We start from the raw sequence: 22,244 nt of genomic DNA on the forward strand, positions 1-22,244 counted from the left end.
GCCGGGCTGGGCTGGGCTGGGCTGGGCTGGGCTGGGCTGGGCTGGGCTCGGCTCGGCTGGGCTGGGCTGGGCTGGGCTCGGCTCGGCTCGGCTGGGCTCGGCTCGGCTCGGCTCGGCTCGGCTGGGCTGGGCTCGGCTGGGCTCGGCTCGGCTCGGCGGGGCCATGCCGGCAGCCACGGCGCCCGCGCTGGACGCGCCGCGGACCCCCGCGCTGGGGCGGGACAGCCCCCGCGGACACACAGGTACGAGCGCGGTCCCGCATCGCTCCTCGCACAAGTTCACTCCCGCGCCGCAGCGGAGGGGAAGGGGGATGCCGGCGGCGGTAGCGCCGGAGCCTGGGCAGGGTGCGGGACCCCCCGGCGCAGGGATGCGGGCTGGCCGGGGCAGGATGCGGTGCCCCCGGACAGAGGTGTGTATACCCGGGAAGGGGTGCGGGAGACCACGGCGGGGCTGCGGTACCCCCCGCTCAGACCCAGACCCCCTCCCGTCCCACTCTCTGCGGCTCCGGGCCGGTCCCCGCAGTCGCGGAGGGCCGGGGGACTCTCGCCCGCACCTTGGAGCTCCCTGGGACGCAGCGGCTCGGGGCGGATGTCCCGGAGCCGCCCCGGTCGCGGGGGGTCCCAGCGGGTCCCGGCGACCCTGGGACGGCTCTGCCAGGGCGGCGCTCGGGGTCCCGATCGGGCCGGGCACCCCCAGGGCCGGGGGTCGGAGCGGGGCTGGGCAGCAGGCCGAGCCCCGGGGGAGCATTGCTGTCAGAGAGGGAGCGCTGCGGTTCACTGCCGGGACTTTAGGGTTCGTTCGCTGAGGTGGCTGAGGGCTCTGGGTCCGGGTGCGTGGGTACGGAGGGAAATGTCCAGGGAGGGATGGGAGCTGCTGGTCCTCAGAGACATCGTCCCTGGGCACACGTCGCTTGTCTGAGTAGGGAAGGAAGATATCCGTATTTTAATGGGATATGATAATGTACTGGGGGGTGGAATGAGGAACCGATCGAAGCGTTTTGCTTCCTTTTCTTTCTCTTCCCTTGAGTTTTGGTACTCAATTCGATTGCACAGACCATAATATCCTTTCAGAACCTCTTTGGCTCGAGTGGGTCCAATAATTTGGGGATAGCGGGAACTGACAGAGGGTCTGCCCCTAAACTGGGGGACAAGCCTAGTGCACTGGCCGTGGCCTTGGTAGATGCCTGTGCCCGGAGGGAGCAGAGCCATGACCTGGACCCGCTGGCCCGGGCAGTGCTTGGTCCCAGCCACAGCCGGCTCTGGAGCCTGGGAGCAGGGTGGGATGGAGGAATGCTGGAGCTTGGTGCAGCTGCGGGGAGCTCCTGGTCGCTGGAGTTTCTTCCTCCATAGTGCAGATCACAGGGCTTTCCCCTGGCTTCAGTGCAAGCATGGCTGTGCACTCCTGAAATCCAGGGTCCTCCTTCTCATGTGCAGCCTGTCCCCTCATATCCCTGCGCTTGAATCTGCTTGTGAGGTTCTAACAGACTTTAAGGCCTGATTTTGTTGTGCCCATAGAAGTGAGCAAACATATTTGGGCTACCCGTGTAGTGATGCTTTAAATTGCATCCTCCAAATGTGCTTAACTGTGCATTTAATTTGAATTTAATAGAGCAGTTCATTTGAAAATGCAAAACAAGTTATGGGAAACCTACTTAGAGAATTAACTCAAACCCGAGTGTATACCCTGTTGCTCTAGTTTGATAATGTTGCTAATTATTGATTTTTTTTTTTTTGAAAGCATGTATACTTGGCTGCTTTTATCTGTTGTGTCAAAGTCTTGTGGGAATGGGTTTGCCCACACTAAGATGAGTTTTGGAAGCAGCATGTGCTGTGTTACACTCGGTTTTACTGATTCTTTATAGGTTAATCTGTGGCAAAACTGCCACAGGTGTGGGATCCAAAAAAAATATTTGGCGTTCAGATTAGAAATCCACCCCCAGTTAATCCCTCAGGTATCTATAGACTCTCATTCAGGATGCTTCATTTAAATGCGACCTTGTTATTTATGCATCAGTGTTTGCTGCCAACTGTATTTATACAATATCTTCTATTGCATCGTGTAATTATTGGTGATCCTTTTTCATGCTGAGTGCCCCCTTCCACTATTACAGGCCGTGAGCAATAGGGTGATAATAAAGATTTGCGTGGATAAACTCCCTCACGTGTTCCTTTTGAGAGGATGAAAAAAAATACGGCAAAATTTCCATTTGAATTAATGTGTGAATGAGAGAGAAATTAAAGTAAGTTCCTTGGGTGCAGGAACTTAGAGGGTCTTTCAGCTTCCTGAGACACAGCTGTGAGATTCAAACACCCTCTGCTTCTCCTGGTCTCCCTCTGACAAGGAGCAGGGAGAACGATCCCACCCTGTGTTTGGGGAGGGTTATCAGGGCACCTCCCAGAGGAGCTGTCAGCAAATGTGCAGGGTGGGAGGATAGGGCAGGGGAAGATCGCGGTAAATGTCTGGAAGCTGAGAAGGAGCGTTCTGCAGTTCAGCCTCTTACATTTTGAAGCTACACAGATGCTGTTATGTGTTCCTACTGTACTGTGGTGGTTTTGCTGTCACAGCAGTGTTCCAGTGTTATTGCCTTGCTGCAGTAGTGCACTATGGACACTCATTGACCAGAGCTTGCCAGGCTTGTTAAATTCTCCAAAAAAGCCTCTGGCATTCTGAACTGCTTGTGTCAGTGGTGCCCCGAGCACTCTCCTGCCCTCTGGGAATCCCTGTGGAGCAGGGTGCTGTCATCAGCCCACCCTCTGCCTTGCCACTGGGATACTGGTGCCTCTGAAGCTGCTCAGATTATACTGGGGGCATTTTGGGTGAAATAGGAAGGAGTAACGAAGGTGTATCATTATTTTTAGTCTCCATGTTGCTGAAGCTGAAGGCTCTGGCCCTCTGGTTTGCCAGGGTGGTACCTTGTTTTTGCTGTGGTTCCTCCCTTGTTCCTTATGCCATCCTGTAGCTCTTTCAGACCAGGCAGCACATACCTCTGTAAACATAGAGAGGCATCTGCAACTACAGCCACAGACAAAGGGAAAAGCAATGCAGGACATGGCAGAAAAACTCATTTTGACAGGTTATAAATGAGTAGGTCTCTCTGCTGGGCTCTTGTCTATAGTTGTGTTTTTTTCTCATCCCTCTGCTTCCCAAACCAGGGAGGGGGGAGAGGTTTCTCAAGGTGGGACATGCTGCAGGGATGCTGTGAATGCTCCAGGCCAAGTTGTGGAAGGAATTACCTAGCACACACCACTGAAGGGAAGAGGCTGAAGGCTCTCTGGCTTAGGACAGACACAAGCTGCAGTTTGCTGGAGGATGGAGGAGGGATCACCACGTAATGGCTAAGTTGTCCCCTGGATGGCTGTTGGTGGCTGTTGTGGGGTGCAGGTATCAGGATGGATGTATCTGTGGTGTGACTTGAGGTGTCTGTTCTTTTCTTATGACAACTTTATTTTTCTGAAGTGAGTTTCCTTGCCAGTGCAGAAACTGAAACTGTGTTGCTAAGAACTTACCGTTTCTCTTCCAGGAAAGCAAAGGCAAAGTTGTTCTTCAAAGCCAGGAGCATTGTTGTTCTGCAGAAAGGTTACACGGAGTTTCTCACCTTGTCCCTGCCATCCTGACATTCGACTCAGATTTTAGGCTTCGGAAGAAAATGTTGATCCCGAATTTCTACTTCCACAGGGCAGAATGTGACACAACTTGGAATATATGGGCTTATAATTGCTTCAGAGTTGTTTCTCCTTTCTTGTTCTAACATGAAATCAAAGCAAAACCTTGTATTAAGTAAAGTAAAAGAAGTGACAGTTGCACTGTGCCAGCTAATTGGTTTTATCTCCTGTACATGTGAGATCTTAATCTGGGTAGTTAGACATTTGCACCAGGCACTGATACGGAGGGTAGGAAGGGGAAGGATTTCTGTGCTTGTCATTAAGACTCCAGAACAGTACAAAATAGAGAAGGTAAAGAGTTACTGGGTTTTCTGAGTCCTCCACAGTGCAAGATTGTTCCCTATGGTGCTCTCCAATGCTTCGTCCTAGCTACTCTGAAATTACCTGGGTTAGAGAGACAGATTATGATTAGGCTTCTGAATTTCAGCTAGGGAATGAGGTGAGCTGAATGCTTTAGACCCAAAACATTGATATCTAAAGAAATCACAAGTCAGTTCTTAAAACACAGAAACAGAACACCCCAATGCCAGCAGTTAACCCAGGACTTTCTGGGTTAGCTGTGACCACAGATGTGGTCTATTCTAAAGGGCCAAACTGCTGATGGTTTTTCTGTTCCCACCGTGGCAGAGCCAGGAGATCCTTGGATCTTTCCCATGAAAAAGCGGAGCCTCCCCATGCACCTCTGTAACTGCATAGCAAAGAGATTTGTAACTGTGCTGGAATTAGCATGATTTAGCTTATTAATCATGGTTGCCACTGGCTTTTTATGTGCACTGCAGAGTCTTGCCTTCAATATTGTGATGGGGACAAGCCAATGTGTAGGACAATTGCTAGTTTTCATTTAGGCATTTTATTGACACGCTGTCTTTGAAATGCGGCCGTAGATGAGCAAGCATGTTATTCTGAGGAACAGTTTTGACTAGCTCAGTGGATCAGGATTGGCAGAGAGATGATTTTGCAGTCTGCATGGAAGTCTGCCTCTCTCGCATTTTGGCTGTCAGATGTCAGAGAGAAATGCAGAAGTTGCAGAATGAGCAACTGCTCCCCAGAATGAATCAATTCCTGTATCTGCTGAGGGTCTCGGGGATGGGGTTGAGCTGATGCCTGGGTTATGTACGATCCTTTGCCAGCAGAGCAGAGCCCCCCATGGCTGAGCAGCATCTTTAGGGGGTCTGTAGCTGCTAAGGGAGGCAGTGCTCACAGCTGCCTCAGCCCCAGTTGGAGTAGCAGCTGCTGGGGAAGGAATGAGTTAACTGCTTGCCTTTCCTCCAGCAGACCTGGGAGCGAGGACTCCATTATCATTTCTGGGATGAAATAAAGCCAGATACAATGCTGCTCCTGTGTGCCAGACTCCTAAGTAGAGACGCTTTGATTTGGAATGGTTTTGAGCAGAGGTGAAAATGGGGGCAGAAGTCAAGTAGGGTGAAGGGAAGAGATGATGTACAAAATTCCCTGAGTGCATGCGTGGGCTGGGAACAGTGTGTGGAAGGGTGATTTGGGCCACGGTGGCTCAGAGGGGTGCAAAGAGCACGTTTTGTTTTTTGATTCCTCCTGTTCAGAAGAGCAGAAGATTGTGCCTTCATGTAAAAGAGCAGAATTACACCCAGGAGGGTTTCTACCCAGAGCTGCAGTTATTTCCAAGACCTTTGGTAGCTGATTGGGTCAAAAGAGGCATCTGGACTTGGCACACAGGTTCTGCTTTGCTCTAAAAAGTGGTGCCCCATGAAGCCGGGGCAGTTTTGCATGGGCAAGAGAGCTCTGGTGTTTGGCCCATTGTTATTAATACATGCAGAAATTTAGATTAGGACTAAGTTTTTCATTCATTTTAATCTGGCTGCCCATTTTAATCAGCTACTTTAGCTGAATTTTCAGGTGCAGGTCTGATTTCCCCAGCCCTGTGCAGTACAAAGGAAGGGGAGGGCATGGGCTGCTGTCCTCTGCTCTACTCTCTTGAGCTACTTGTCATTCTGCATATAACTCATCTGCAATCATTGACTTTTTTAATGGGAAAAAGTGAACACAATGGACTTGTTCCCTGTCCTTATACTGGCATTCCTGTCAATCTTCATGCCATCTTTCACCAATTCCTGTGGCTGGGGAGGCTGAAAGCAGATGTGCTTATTGACTCATGCTGTTAATCATTGCTGGTCCTGGCAGGAGGTTGCATGGCTTTCACACCATGCAGTTTGCACGTTGCTTTGGTGTCCATGGCCAGGCACTGGCTGCACCCCCCTCTGGGTGAAGCCCAGGAATGGCAGAGCCAAACCCCGTCAGGAAAAGGACCAACCAGGAGAGAAGAAAAATGAAAAGTGATAAAACTGCAGAGGAGGGTTTTAAATCTGGCTGTTAGTTTCTCAGCCCATGAATGATTTCTGTCACCATAATGGAAGGCGTGCTATTGCTAATTTTTTCAGACTGGTGTCTAAAAAAATCAATTATTCACAGAAATCCTTGCTGACAGTTCGTGGATGCCAGGTCACAGCTTTGTTGTTTTTGCATTTCACAGCTTAGCACAGCAAACCAAGGGCAGGAGCAGCTTGAGGTTGCTGTTGGAAAGGAAGAAGGACTTGGAGAAGCCAAAGTGGGCCAGCCAGAAGGAGTGAATGCAGGCAAGCTCTGTAGCATTCAGGCTGGTTTTGCTTAACAGGGTGGTTGGAAATTGTCCATGAAAACTAACAAATCTGTATTCCATAGTCCATTTTAAAACAGGAAAGTTTCGAAGAGAAAAGTTTCTATGTTATTTACAAATGCATATGTTGTGCAAATGCAATTCCTGTGTTTTGGGGCTTTTTGGCAAAAAATGAGTATATCACCATCAAATAGGGTGCAGTTCTGATCCACCTAAAACTTCAGGTTTGGGGTGGATTTTAATGCCCGAAGTGTTTTTTGTCCAGCTCTGGACCTTTCCCACTTGAGAATTTTTTGACCAAGGTGAGTCAGTGCAATATCCCCCAACCAACAGGGCTTTCTACCCTCCACAGAGCTTGTGCCCAGGGTGGCAAACGTCACGCAGGAGCGAGAGGCCACTGGCTGCATCTCCGGGGCACATCTGCTCTTATCGGTGCCGTTCACTGCACGTCGCAGTGCACGACCCAGACCCAGCAGTTGCTGCAGGCAGATAACTTGGGGCCAGGCAGGGCAAGTACACAGCCAGGCTGAGCTCTGTGTCCTGCAGTGCCCAGGGTAGCTGGAGAAGAGTGTTGGGGTGGAGAAGAGTGGAGAAGTGTTGGGGTGCAGGTGGTGGACGCGGAGGGATGCTGCCCTCCCCACGGCTACTGCAGGGCACAACCAGCAGCCTCTGCCCTGCCCATTGGCTGATGGGGCATCCTTTGTTCTTTCTCTATCCGTAGCTCCTAACAGACATGCATTTTCCCTGTGGAAATAGGTGTGGGGGTTTCTTTTGTCTTCTCTGGTGGCTGGCTTTCCAACGGAGTGCTGGATTTCAGCCCTGCCTGTTGAAAATTAAATAGAACATTGAAAACCGTGTTAAAAGCAGGAGATGTCTGATCATATTCAGACTCAGGTTTGCATCGGGTGTGTTCAGATAATAATCTTCTGTCCTTTACCTTTGTGCCCTTACCAGCCACAGTTTCTCTGGGCAACCTGTGCCAGGGCCTCACCACCCTCACAGTAAATTGCTGGGGGTACAATATTGAGTTGGCTACTGAAATCTGTATTTCCCAAAGTCACTGGCTTTCTTTAGCATATTTGTTTAACTTTTATTAACATTTGCAGTGATTGTTTTCTTGTAGAACCTGAGGTTCTTAGCACTGCTTGTCCGTGCAGCCCACTGAGGGTCACCAGAGGCACTGGTGGTTTATATACTGAACCTGAAGATCCAGAGCTTAATGGACAACATTGCTGCTGATTTCTCTCTATTTTAGTTTCCCCATCTGCAAGAAACAGTAAAATCCTGCTCAGTTTATCAAAAATCTCTTAAAACGTTTAATTTTGGCCACAAAACTTCAATAATTATCACGGGAGGCCAGAAAATGGTGGATTTGTTATTAGTTGGCTTTTGGGTTAAATATAAATTGATCCACTTAGGTGTTACAGAAGATTGTGTGCTATAATGAGAAAAAGCCAAAGGGTTTTGCAGAGATCCTTAGAGGTGCCAAGCCACTCAGTAAGTGGAAATCCACAGAGCTGAAGCTTTCTTGACAGTGAGCCCTTTTCTAGGCCCATTGATAGGATGGGTGCTGGTGAGATGTTTGTATTAGAACTGGCCAGACAAGGTGGGCTTGACATTTTTCTTCTTCCTGTGTTTTAAAGGGAACAAAAACAAGAGGGTGGATCATGTCAGACCATCCCCTTTCAGACAAAAGGGTCAGGTTTTCCAATTCAGTTTCCTACAAGCAAGCACCTGCAGCCTTCCCTAGACCCCACGTGCCCAACGTCATCTTCGTGTGAAGGGAGAGTGCTGAAATCAGTTTGTTCTTGTAAGCTGTTGTTCATTCTGTCTCGTATTGAGTTCCTGTTACAAGCATGGAGAAGGGCTTGCCCCAGGCAAACACTTGCCTGCTTTCCTCTTGATACCTGATCCATGTTAGCAAGGTGCTAAATCATAGAATCACGGGGTGGTTTGGGTGGGAAGGGACCTTAAATACCATCATTCAACCCCCTGCCATGGGCAGGGACACCTTCCAGTAGCCCAGATTGCTCCAAGCCCCATCCAACCTGGCCTGGAACACTTCCAGGGATGGAACAGCCACAGCTTCTCTGGGCAACCTGTGCCAGGGCCTCACCACCCTCACAGTAAATTGCTGGGGGGACTATATTGAGTTGGATGCTGAAATCTATATTTTCCAAAGTCACTGGCCTTCTTTAGCATATTTGTTTAACTTTTATTAATCTTTGCAGTGATTGTTTTCTTGCAGTTATTGTGATGATGAAAAATGCTTTGAGCATTGGCCCAAGATCATGTTTATCTCGACTGTGGAAAAGGGAAAATTATGATCATCATACTTTCCATTAGAAAATATACAAGGTGTGGATCATGGAGCCCATGGATGGCTTTGCACCATCTGCAGTTGGCTGCACAAGGTTTAACAAATGAGAGGTTATTCATGAGCACTGGGCAAAAATAATGGTGAAAGTTGAAACTATAAACTACAGACTTCACCAGCCCAAAGAAGGACACTTCCACCATCAACGACATGCCTCTCAAAACCTGGCTGAGGACAGAGGAACCTGGGGGCAGAGGGAAGGTGCAGGGATGCTCCTACTCTTTGTTATTCCCCAGAGAGAAGGAAAATGACATAGAAACATTCCTGACCTGCAAATTCCAAATTCAAAGTAGAGCTGATGGATTCATTTGCCTTGCTTTGTGCTTGTCACGTCCCTGGTTCTGCTTGGCTTTCCCTAAAGATGGGGTGGCAGATCCTGGGGTAACACTTGCACGTTGCTTTGAGTTTGAACCTCTCGGAGGCTGCGGGTGTAGAGATGCATGGGGGAGGCTGAGGACCATCTGTAGAAGACTGTGGTATTGTGTAACCAGTTACTTCTGTTCTCCTTCTTGTGAATACCAACGCTCATTATGCAAGAAGCAGTGCCAGTAGGCGTTGGAGGCAACAGGAACCAGGGCTGATCCCTGGCTGCCCGCTGGGACTGTGCTCTGGGAGCCTTGGCCTTTGGTGGCATCCTGCTGAGATCACCTGTGGGACACTTGATACACTCAGGGTCTCGGCTGAAGTGCAAATGAAAAGCTCATTTCAAGTTATTCCTCTTAATTGTATTCTCTTTAGGATCTTGATTTTAGAAACCAAGCCACAAAACTCTGCTTTGTACAAATATGTAATTTATTTATTATCTGGTTTAGAATGCCAAAGAGGGGAACCATCAGCACTAATAGCTCCATTCACTAAACTATCACAAAAGAACTGTTGGCATTACTTCCATGGGCCATTTTTAATTGGGAACAGCTTGAATTAAGCATCATTCTGGTGTGCTCCATAGTGGAGAGATATATAGATAATAGATATGTAGATAATAGATAGATAGACAGACAGATTTAGATAAAAAATTACCTCATTTTTCATTAGTTCTTATTTGTCATTCAGTTGGTGTCATAAGAAGAGAAATACTCAGTATTGCCCTCATTTCTAGATCCAGAAGTAGAATCTACAGATGAGAATAACCTGACTTTGATGTAAATTGGCAAGATAAATCAATCATGGTGAGGATAGTATGGTGACTGGAACAAATCCTGTCCTAACAGAGTAACATAAAACACATTGGTAAGAATCACTTTACACCAACCCTACCCATTATTTATGTTTGAAATAGGAGTGGGTGGCACATGTTGCCATCAAACCCTAATCTAGCACTTGGGTGATAGGTAGCTTGGATTTTACAGGGATTAAAGTTGCTTGCAGCCCCTACTGTTCCAGAGTAGAGTTGGGAAGTGTTTAGTGCTGGCTCCTAAATCTTGGTCCATCAGTGTTGTAAACGAGACAAACTGAATTTGTCTGCTTTGGGCGTGGATGTAAGATTTTGCAGCAGGGTTTCTTTGGGAGATGGAAGCCAAGGATTTGCTGCTGTCCCATAATTGTTGCTGCCTTAGCAGGCATGGAAAGGTCTCAAAGGAGGCTTCTCCATCCTTCATCCATCAAAGCCCAGGTGAGATGGGATACTGGGAAGAAATTCTTCCCTGTGAGGGTGGTGAGGCCCTGGCACAGGTTGCCCAGAGAAACTGTGGCTGCCCCATCCCTGGAAGTGTCCAAGGCCAGGTTGGACAGAGCTTGGAGGTGTCCCTGCCCGTGGCAGGGGTTGGAATGAGGTGGTCTTTAAAAAGAGTCACTCTAACCCAAACTGTGCTGTGATTCCAGGAAAGCAATGCTGCCCAAAATGGACAGATGAGACTCAGTCTGACATGGGAGTCTCAGCACCCCTTCATGCTGCAGAACCTTCGCATGTTGTTAATTGCATGTGCTGAAAAATCAGTTTTACCCACAAAACAGACCACAGAATAAAATGAGGGCAATGGGTAGGAGTGAGCCTGAGGTGTCTGCTGTAACAGAGGTGTGAGCAGAGAGCTTATTTGAGCATGGATATGTAAAGACAGAAAGAAACTAATTTCAAATATCTTTTTGCTCTCCTTCCCTCTTTCTCTCTTAATTGCACGGAAATTCCTTATTAATGGGAGAATAAGCTTTTTTGGAAAAGCATTTTCAAAATGGTCCATGAGAATGATCAGAAACTGGGTTCCCTCTTTCACAATTTAAAAGTTAATTATATGAATAGAAACCTGGAGTGTTTTATTGGGAGTATTTTCATTTGGAAGTGCTTACATCAGGAGGATACCACCCCTGGACCTCCAAGACCTTCCCTAGGGAGTTACTTTGTAGGGCTGTCCCTGCGTGTTGGAAGGCAAACAGGCCTGTAAGAGCTTTCCAGCATCTCCACAGCAACTTTCCAGTGGCTGCAGCACAGCTGGGGACCTTGTTCAATCTCTGCAGCTTCAAGAGCCTCAATCTCCCCTGCTCTTTTACTGCTGGTCTGGTGTCATGTTTAACACTAATTTCTTAAAAAGCCATGCCAGCATCTGGATTTTCTCGTGGGAGGATCATCTCCTGGGTAGCCTTTTGTTGCTTTAAAAACCCATCCCTGGCAGGACTCGTGGCCAGCTCTGCAAGGGAGCAAAGGCATGGCCAGACGGTTTCACTCTACAAAGATGCTTTGCTGCATCTGCTTTATTTCACGTTTCACTTCTAGCTGCTTTTCTTTTGCTTTTTGACATGGCAAGCTCTTCCTAGAGCTCTTCTGTGAGGCTGCTGTGCGTGCTCAACATCACGGCTGTGATTTCAGGGACACTGATTTCTGAGGTGTGTTTCTGCAGGAAAAGGGACTCGCAGAAATAATATTGGTGTGTTTATTTTCTGCAGGGTTGATAGAACCTAATGCCTCTTCCTGGCATCTGGTTATTCTAGCAGATTAGTGACATTATTCTAGTGACATTAAGTAGCCAACAATAAGCAATGCAAAGGGGTGAGCTATGTGTGTTTGGGAATAATGAGGCAAAGGCATGGATCACTCCCTTTCTGCACAGACAGCGAGTGGCAGCCTTGCTGACGTGCTTCTAGATAATTACTCCTGTAGTTTACATAATTCTGGTAGATACTTATGCAGTGTATTTGATTTTTAGTCTGTGTTTCACATGGAAGGAGCACAGGAAATGTTTACGGGGCAGGTGTGCCTGGGTTGCTCTCTCATTTCTTTTTTCTTATCATCAAAACATAGCCATAAACCCACAGCTTGCTGACAGTGAAACCATATGGTTCCTCTTTTTGACAAATTGATTTTGCAATACAGATAATCCTGACTGTGCATGAGAAGAGATATTTTGGATTATTTTGTTTTTAGTTCTTGCATTACACTCTATTTTTCACTGCCTGGAAATTACGTGTGTGGCTGTTTCTAAACCCAGAGGCTGGGGTGGATTAAGAATTTGTGGAGGACTCTGTGCCTCAGTGTCTTTGCTTTGAGGACAGTTATTTGTCACATACAATAATCTGTTTGCTGTAGCCAGTGCTGTTGTGTGCTGGCAAACAGCAACATCAGATTCAGGGACTTTCTGAACACTGGATATCCTCTTGACGTGAGGCCAAGCTGAGAAATGCGTTTGTGTAAAACAGCTCTTACTTTACAAGAAACTGCAGAAGTAGTTGAAGGAACTTGAATCATAGAACCTCAGAATCACAGCATGGTTTGGGTTGGAAGGGACCCTAAAGCTCATCCAGTTCCACCTCCTTGCCATGGGCAGGGACACCTTCCACTAGCCCAGGTTGCTCCAAGCCCCATCCAGCCTGGCCTTGGACACTTCCAGGGATGGGGCAGCCACAGCTTCTCTGGGCAACCTGTGCCAGGGCCTCCCCACCCTCACAGGGAGGAATTCCTTCCCAACATCCCATCTAACCCTGCCCTCTGGGAGTGGGAAGCTGTTCCCTCTTGTCCTGTCCCTGTAGACCCTTATCCAAAGTCCCTCTCCAGCTCTCTTGGAGCCCGTTTAGGCACTGGAGGGGGCTCTCACTTCTCCCTGGAACCTTCTCTTCTGAAGGTTAAAAAACCCCAGCACTCCCAGCCTGTCAGAGGGGCTCCAGCCCTCTAATTAGAGGGCTTATTCAATTTTACAGTTTTTAATTTTTACATTTCTGGGCGCTAACAGTTACTGCAAACCAAGATCTGAACATAACATTTCCTAAATATTTATAAAAGAAATGCAAATCAAAATGTAAATCTGGTCAGCACAAATGTTGGTGTTTTGCTTGAGGCAGCAATGCAGCTTCAGACACCTGTCTCAGCTGAAATAAAAAATATAAATATATGAATAAAAACAATAATAATATTCTTGATTGTGGTAGATTTAGTCAGATAAACATGCCTGAAGAGTATTCAAAGGAGAAGACTATGTGGAACATCTGCTTACATAATTATGAGGATGGAAGCTTACTTAAACATGATTTTCTGGAGATGGAAAGGTAAAATTAACCCAGCAGAAAAATGAGTGCAGTGGTTGAGCACAAAAATATTACAGATAGTTAATAGTGAAGGATGCTAGAGCTAAAAGGAAGGGATTTCCAAATGAGTGTTCAGAAGGTAACTGCTGATGAAAATTAGGGCAAATTTTTATCCATAGATGCTAAATCTCAACTTGGATGAAATTCACAAAATCATCCGGGCAAAACTCCATCTGGGCATTTCAGTAAAGGCATTTGTAAAGAGCAAAAAGCAGCAGCACATTTAATGCTTTGACTTCAGTGGGAAGAAATGGTGTTGAGAAGCTCTTAGAAGTAGAAATGGTGTTTCTCCTCTGCTCAAATGCATTTACATTGTTGATGAACTTTCAGCTCAGGTATAGAAGCTTTTGGGCACGTAGCTTTCTGTTAAGCTATTGTGAAGATGACCCTCTGGGGTTCTGACCCCAATTACATTCATATAGGAATGATCCTCTGGGAATTATTCACGATCCTGTTGCAGCCCAGGCCAGAGCAAGGAAACACCCACGGTTTCATGGGACACTGGCTGTTAGAAATCTTTGTGGTGGTCAACTGGAGAAAAATATTTTAAAGCCCACGGCTGAGGACTGATGCTGACCAAGTCACTGACATCCAGAGGTTTTACCACTGGCATAAACTGTCATGGGCAAGGATAGGGCAGGGAAGGATCAACCAGCCTCAACCAGCCACAGCTGCACGTTACTCAGGATGGTCAGTGCTGGATTACATGAAATATGTTTTGAAAGAAAGGATCCAGGGACAAATAGTCTGTTCTTTGGAGAGCAGAGGGTGAGTAACAAGCCCAGGTAAACTGGCAAGTCTGCTAAATGCCTCTCCTGAGGCTGCTGTGGTGGCCCAGTGGGTGTGCTTTGAGTCAAATTCGGCTCTGAATTACTTTCTACATCTCATGAACTCTAAGAATGTCATCTCTAAAATCAGCCTTGAAATTGTAAAATACAAAAAAAGCCCAAAAAAAACAAAACCAAAACCAAAACCTATATCTATATGTAAAATCTTCATTTTCCAATTTAGGACAGTGTATTTTTGTGGTAGGTCACCAAGTGATTAAAATAAAAAGCCCAAACCCTTAACACTCATCTGGAGTGAGAAGGAAAGTTGTCCAATGCATCCCATGCGTTCCAGGAATGAGATGTGGGCGGGAAGGACAAGAGGTGAAGAGAAACCACCCCCTAGAAAATGTTTGCTGTCATTGCAGCAAATTGCTGCCCTAGTAAGCTGCTGAAGGAAGTGGCAAAACAAACAGAAATAATCTGCATGGAATTAAAGAGGTGTGGTTTAAAAAACTAGTGCTTGGTACATATATACTCAGTAGATTAGCACAGTAATTGCCTCTGTGGCTTTTGTTTGGTCTTTTGCTGAGATTCCTTTGGGGTTGTTTGCCAGGGGCAGGGATTTTAAGAGCATGAATTGGAGACAGTGAGGTGGGCAGCCTGCCTGCTGTAGTGTCATCCTGGGAGCTTAAGGAGGGTTAATGACACAGGGGAGCTTTAGTGTTAAAAATAAAATAGACTTGCTAACAACATGTGGTTCTGTCAAGATGTTCTCAAGGAGGCTATCATTTGGGAAGTGTATTTTCCCCCATTTAATAGTTTTGTGTGTGTCATCACAGTGCTTGCAGCCTGGCCTTGCAACTGCAGTTGCAGTTGCCTCTAAGTCCCCTCAAGTCCTTTGGAAATCCAGTCAAAAATAGGGAGCTTGGGCTCTGATGCATAGGCAGTGCTGGCATTTAGTAAATGTTAAAAAACCACGAAGATTATATAAAACAGTTTCCAAAATCTATCAATGCACATGTGCAAAACCAGCAAATATATTTACTGTCGTTACCTTTGAAGTTATCTGGATGTTTTGTGTTGTCTTAATGACACGTCATTAAAGTTTGTGTTTAAAATGAGCATGAACAAGGAATGTTGTGACAGTAAAACTCAGTGTATGAAATTAGTGGCTGACATTAGGTGGCCAAGGGGAGAACAGCTCCATGGCTCAAAGGACAGCTGTATGAACAACAAAGAAATAGAAAGAGAAAAGCTGAATGAATAAAAATATACTTAAATGTAATGACCTGCTGTAAAGCAGAGTTTCTCACTTGAAAAGGAAGATAAGTTGTATGTGTATGTCTCTCTCTGTGGTTTTGACCCCCTTGACACCTTTCAGCCAAGCCAAACAGAGGTACAGTGCTCTTAAAGATAGGAATTTTCTGTAGGATCATGCCAAGATGCTACCAAGTAGTCTGAAGTATGTGATCAATCCATTAGGTCTTGGAAATTTGCACGGGGGAAGATGTGTAATGAGTACTCCCAATGAATGATGCAGTCTGAGTGCTGAATTAGAGAGAGTCCAACAAGAATGGGATCTGTAGGAGACCACACCACTCAGATATTACTCTTTTTTTAGCATTTTAGTGTTCAGTATGTACCAATGTGAGCAGATAATGTCACAATATGAGTTGCTTTGCACTGGGCGTCGGGGCAGAGGAGCTGTTGAATGGCACCGATGGGGACTGGCTGTGGGCTGGTGCTTGGCAGAGCAGCCAGCATCGCCCACCCCGAGGTCTGGTATTTGTTCTGGCCATTAACTGGCACTGATTTACAGTCTGGTATCACTAAAACCTCAGTGGACCTTCACTCTTGGCTGTGTGTTTGCGTCTGCAGGGCAGTGCCACCACCTCCTCCCGCCCCAGCTTGGCACACTCCAGGTTGTCCACGGCAATGGCACAGACGTGGGGACTGTGGTCATGTTCCAGTGCTCCTCTGAGCACCAGCTGGAGGGACCAGGCATCATCACCTGCGTTTGGAAAGGGAACAGCACCCAGTGGACAGCCGGAGTGCCCTCCTGCAAGCGTAAGGTTCTTCCCAAACCATTCCCTGTTTTACCCTGCCTGTCTCCTGCAACATTAGGATTCATTCTAAATATCTGTGCAAGGAAAAAGACAGATTCAGTTTTCTTCAGAGTTGCCCTGCTGGTGGTAATCACACTCCATATGTGCTCTGACATCAGTCATTATTGTGACACAGATTGGATTCATCCCTGATCTCACATCGTTGCCCCCAGAATGACTGTGGCTCCAGCTAAAAGCTGTACCCTTCCTTAGAAAATATATGGGTATGACCAACTAATGTGCAAGCATATGTGCAAACCTCTAATCTCCTGACAGTCTTTTCTGACAATGTTTTTACTGTAAAAGAAACACAGTGATATTTTTTGAACAATTCTGGGTTGTTGCCTTTGGGCAGACACGGGGGAAAGTTACCACACTGACAAATCATGTTTGAATGGCAACAACATTAACTACCTTTCGTGCTGTGTTCCTGCTTATTTGTTACAAGGTTGTTACTAATTTGACTAGAAGTAGACCCAAGCAAAACTTGGTACCTCAGAGCTTTGAGCACCTCAGTTTGTATCTCAGACCTCGTGTCATTTCAAATCCCCAGTGGATAGATTGCTCTTACAGACACTTAGTGTTCTCTCACACACTCAGTAATTCTTACCTCTTGTTTAAAAGATCCCATAAAAGAAAAATGAGAGAAATCCTTCCCTCAGAGGAAGGATTCCCTGCAGAATGCAGTGCTTTGCATGGAGCTCAGCTGAACCCTTTGTGGTGCTGGTCATTGTGACACTGGGAGAACTAGATGAGTTTTGAAGCAAGACATGCTTACTGCTCCGAGTGAGTTGGCAGAGATCTGCATTAGCTGTGCCACACCACATTCTCACTCCTTTTGTCTGGATAACTCACTTCCAGCATCAGATCCCTGTGAACACTCAGCCCTGCAGATCATTTCTTCCATCCCGCATCCTTCCCCAGAGAAACACCTGTTGTTTGCTGCCTGCCAGGTAGGATGTGATTTACATGGAACTGGCCTTGCTCTAAAGGGCTTCTTTAAACCCATTTACCCCATCAGTATTTGTTTTTGCAGCTCCAGTTCTTGTTAATAAGAGTCTGCAGCTCATCTGCATTTGATCTGCCAACAGAGTTGTCCTTTTTAGCTACTGCAGCGCTAAAGGCACTGTGTTTAATTAATTGCAGTGGTGAAATGCTTGTGAACAATTCATTAGTAACTTATAAACAGGAGATTTTTAAATAATCCAGCTTGAAGCTTGCATAGCTCCAAGCTGAAGCCAAGATACTCTGGTGTCTTGACACATACTGAAGAGAAAGTCCTCACTGAGGAGATGTGTGAGGCAGGTAGGTTTCAGCAAGGTTTAATGAAAATGTGAATGATAAATTTTGTGGACTGATCTTAGAAACATGGTTCTGTGTTTGCTTTGCTGCAGCTATACCAAAATACGAGACTTTTGGCTTTAAGGTCGCAGTAGTTGCCTCCATTGTGAGCTGTGCTGTCATTCTGCTGATGTCCATGGCTTTCTTAACGTGTTGTCTGATCAAGTGTGTGAAGAAAAGTGAGAGGAGGAGGACTCAAAGGTATGTCAAGAAGAGGTTTTTCAAAACGGTGTGCGAGTGTTCATCATACATTGCTGTGATAGCAGACAGCGTCAAAGGATTTGCTGATCGCAGCACTGCAATGATGTTAATTACTTAAAATCCTTAATTAGTAGGTCAGGCTTTAGGCATAGAAAGACTTGGAATTCCAGAGTATTTAAGCACCTGATGTCTGTTAATATCAGATAACCTCAGCGGGCCTGGACAGATCTGGATTTACCCAAGATTATGCAGAAGCTGAACACACAAGTATTGTTTTCTGGCCCAGACTTTCTCTCCTCAAGTTATTGAAGACTGGCAGTGCTTCCCCTTCTTCTCTTTTTCTTTCCTTTTTTTCCTTTGCTTTCCTTGAACACTGCTGGGAAAATTAATCTCTCTGTGTCACAGCCATCCAACCCCTCCCTATCTGCAGAGCATCCTTAGAACTATCACAGCACGGTGCTGGAAGGATGGAGGATTTTGTCTTCTGGCACAGAGTGAAAGTCAGTGGGCAGGATTATAAACAGGAATGGGAAGAAGTCAAATCTTCAATCAGTCCATTGTAAAAACTCAGTGTGGAGAGTGGCAGCAGGAGAACATCAGGCTGGAGGCTGGAGCCAAGCCACTGTTGCTCACAAGAGCATCCACTCACAGTCACTGCTGCAGAGAATTTTGCATGGTCTCTGTTTCCTTCTCACTTTTCCTGCTCGTTATTCCCACCAGTCTGTCTGATGGAGTGGAGGGAGAGTGGGGAAGACACTAGTGAAGGTCTCTGCTCCAAGTTGTGCTTTATCTGCAGCTGTGTGGGAACCAGCTGAGGGGGGGGAAATTCTGTCATTTGAAATCCGAGTGTATCCAAAATACGGATTTTCTGTTTCCTTGGAAAGGATTTTATGAGTCAAAAAATGAAAGTCTTACGTGTGATTTGTAATATTGGGGTTTTACATGATAGCATAGTTGCCGTGGGATTTTGGTGCTGAAAAAATCTCCGGAGCAGTTAATTAGGGGTGAGATAAGAAAGGGTTTATTTGCCAAGGCTAAGATGTTACAAGACGTGCACCCCTGTGCCCGAGAGGTTACATTTTATAATCCCATCCATCCAATCCCAGATGTGTCCACCCTGTGGCCTTTCCTCTGGACCGCCCCGGGGTCCACCCCCTTAAAATGGGTCTGGGGTGTATTTCGGGACCCCCCATTCATCCCATCTTCATCATCATCAGAGCACAAAGGGTACATAGTTACCTAATTCCTGACCTATTCTGTGGTTTAGGCCCTGATATGCTGTTCTGCCAACAATCTAGGCCTTGCCTTGACAAAAGACTAAACATCTCTGCTGTGTTCAGGAGTAGGATTGATATAGGGAGCATAGAATGGGGTAAGAGGGTTAAGGAATGTGTAAACAAGGGTGCTACAGGGAAAGGGATAGGGACAAGGGATGCTGCTTTTAGAGTCTACCTATAAAACTTACAAGGCTTACCAATATTAGAAAAATAAAAAAACTGTTAGGGGCTTAAGGCATCAGCATGAAATAAGTTTTGAAATGAAAGGGTTGGTCGACACTTTTGGGATCACCACTTTTCTTTTTGATAAGACTATTCATATCGAAGGCCTTGTTTTTCATTTATTTTAAATGAAGTTTTGTCAAAATTAGCCATTCACGTGACTGTGATGACTTGATATTTTTCTCTTACAAGAGAAAAGCCCTTCACACTGGATATTATGACCTGATTCTGTCAACAGGCTGTAAAATTATTCCCTTTGCTGGGAGCTTCCCAGTTCTCTGCTGCCCTCTGTGCTCCCTTCCTAGGCTCTTGAAGGAGCTGCTTCATCACATCAACAACTGAGCCCTGCTCCAGGGGGAAATCTGGGGGCACTGCAGACATTGTGTGGCTTATCCCCTCTGTCAGAAAGAATGGAAGTGATGTACAAACTGTCCATGCCATGGGAGAAAGAGTAACACAGCCCTGTGTGAAACTCGCTGGACCAGATGTGGTGGCTGCATCTCTGTTATTGATGGAGGTGGAAAAGTGGATTGACTTCTGGATGCACAAAGCATTAATCTGACTAAAAGCTGCAGGCTTCATAACTTAATACAAAGTGAGAATTCCTGGGGGTGGAAATAGCGAAATAAGTATCTCTTAGACCATCTCTGAAAGACAAGGTACCTTGGAGTAGGGAGGATATCCTCACTTTGCCTTGAGCTCTGAAGTCTGCCTGTCTGCTTTTTTTGGCTCTTTTAGTTGGCAGAGATCATCTCTGCCTACAAACCTGTCTTGCAAGGTGTCTAATGATCTTTGAAGTGCCATCTTCTGTTTTATAGAATTATAGAATCATTAAGGTTGGAAAAATCCCTTAAGATCATCAAGTTGAACTGTCAACAGAGCACCATCACCATGTCCACAACTAAACCATGTCCTCATGTCCACATCCACATGTTTTTTGGAGAGAAAAAGGACAGAGGCTGCTGAAAGTCCTCCCTCTGTTCAGCCTCCTCACAGATCTTGTCCCACTGAGTAAGCAACGCTGCTGTTTTCTTTGGAAGGAGCAGGATTGCAACCCAAGAGGACAGAAATGGCACCAAAATCAGTGTCGTCAGCTCTCACAATTTAATCTTGACCCATCAGCTAGTGAAAATGTCTGTAAATCTTAGACTTCTTTTAAAAACAGGAAAAGAAATTGTGATTTCTTTTTTTCTTGCCCCAGAGTTGTAGAGAGGAGCATGAAAAGCACCCTGAGCATTTCCAAAAGGAAACCCTGAAGGCAAGGGAATATGCCCTGTGCTTAACAAAGGCAACGTTACCTGTCTCCTCCATTTTTAAGTCAATTCATCTTTTCAACCTGCCTGGTGATTCTGGAACCCTTAGGAATGGCAGTGCTGCAACAATTCACAGAAAATCCTTTTTTTTCCCCCTGAAATAGTTTATTCCATAAAATGGAGATGATCCATAGTCTTTTCACACACAACAAGGTGTGGCCTGACTTGTGTCACTGATGAAGGTCCATGAGAATGTTGGCACATCCCACTTCATGGGACTTTTTTTATTACCTGTAGTCTCAAAAACCACTGTATCAAATTGATTTAATTATTGGGGGTTTGTTCCTTTGAACTGTCCACAGATGCTTATAAGAAAATTGCCCTTTTTTTAATTTGTTTGCTGGGTTTTGAGGAGTGCTGGACAATACTTAAAATAGCACTATTTTACAGAATAATATTTATGCTGTTTAAGAACCCCCCACTGTAAGGTATTATTTAAGTCTCTAGAAGTTTGACTTACATGTGAAGTTCACCATGTGTTTAAGTGCTGTGTTCAGTAAACCTGGAATTAGATTTAAACTCTAGAAGTCGGGGCTGTGGTCGGATAAGAGCTCAGCTATAGAGCCATATATCACCATACTCTATTCTACCCCTTGCTGTATTCACAGAGATATGCAGCTGTGGTACCAGCTGAGAACTGAAGAGCTAGAGCACATGCAAGCTGCTTACTTCGGTTTTAAGGGAAGAAACAATAACAACAACAATAAGAAACTCCGGAATCAGTCTGTGTTTGACGACGGGACTCACATGGCGTACGATAACCAAGGCTTCTACAGGTAAGGCTGGGAAAATGGGGCGGGTTTGAAGGAGTTTGTGGAACAGATTTTACAGAGAGGATTCCTTGAAAATGCATTTTAAAAAGAGGCCCCTGAAAGGACGTGATGCCAGTGGGTTGTCAGGGCTTGTCCTTGAACTTGCCCATCACGTGGAGAATTAATGTTGTGAAAAAGTGAGACAGCAGAGGATTGAGTGTGACCTCCCCTCTCACAGCTGCTTCCTTCCCCAGCAGTGTCTGGCTGAGCCTGGTCTGCAGGGGAGGTTGCATCAGATTAGCTGGAGAGAGGTTTTTAATTGGCTTTGTTAAATTGATGCTAAACTGCAGCAGGGAAGTCTCTGCTCTGTGGTGGTCAGAGGGATCAAAGTGCTTCTTTCCCAAGAGCTGTAGGAGCAGAGGCAGCCTGGGACACCGGGGGCTGTGGGGCGGCTCAAGGTGAGCACTGAGCACTGCTGTTCACCCCGGAGTGAGCAGGAAAGCTCCCTTCAGAACTGGTTGTCAGGGGCTGCAGAGCAAGCACAACAGGATCCTCATCCCCAAGGCAGTGAGAATTCCAGTGTGGGAACCCTGACCCTGGGGTAGCCCAAAGACCTGCCCTCACTGGAAGAAAGTACATCACGTACTGTGGGTGTGTGGATGGTAGCACAGCTGTTCTTTGTGCTAGCTCAGAATCAGCTCTGTGTGTGTCCAGGTGTCTTACACTGACTGTGGTGGTGCCAACAGAAGGAAAACAGAAAAATGAGTATGTGTTAAAATCTAATCACTGTTTTACTAATACTGCTCAATAACACACGTCCTTGTGTCTTTTACATCCTCTGGATTCTGCTTTGTCATCGTGTATGATAATATACAGCACAGTCCTTGTTTGCCTTTCATTCACTGCTCAACTGTACAGCCTTTCTGTGCAGCAGTATCAGTGACTTCTAGTGCTTACCTGCAGAGAACAATCTTATGCAGATTATAAACCTGGTTCTGTGTCACAGTGCAGCTGGAAACCATGTTCAAATGGAGTTTAAATCATGCACAAAAGTCTGATGGCTGCTTAGTTGACTTCTGACTTTGT

The 22,244-nt window shown here is 46.1% G+C and overlaps 1 protein-coding gene across 1 annotated transcript in view; it reads left to right on the top strand.

Annotated features, from left to right (window-relative positions):
• The first annotated feature begins 146 nt into the window (after positions 1-146).
• SUSD3 (sushi domain containing 3) overlaps positions 147-22,244 on the top strand; it is a 31,135-nt gene continuing 9,037 nt past the window's right edge. The window contains exons 1-4 of the mRNA XM_027664982.1: positions 147-242; positions 15,826-16,014; positions 17,447-17,594; positions 21,015-21,182. Coding sequence (XP_027520783.1) covers positions 164-242; positions 15,826-16,014; positions 17,447-17,594; positions 21,015-21,182 — 584 coding nt within the window. The 5' untranslated portion in view covers positions 147-163. The remainder of the gene's footprint in view (positions 243-15,825; positions 16,015-17,446; positions 17,595-21,014; positions 21,183-22,244) is intronic.

This window comes from Corapipo altera, unplaced genomic scaffold (genome assembly GCF_003945725.1).
Source record: "Corapipo altera isolate COAL_440 unplaced genomic scaffold, ASM394572v1 124, whole genome shotgun sequence".
Taxonomy (NCBI): Eukaryota; Metazoa; Chordata; class Aves; order Passeriformes; family Pipridae; genus Corapipo; species Corapipo altera.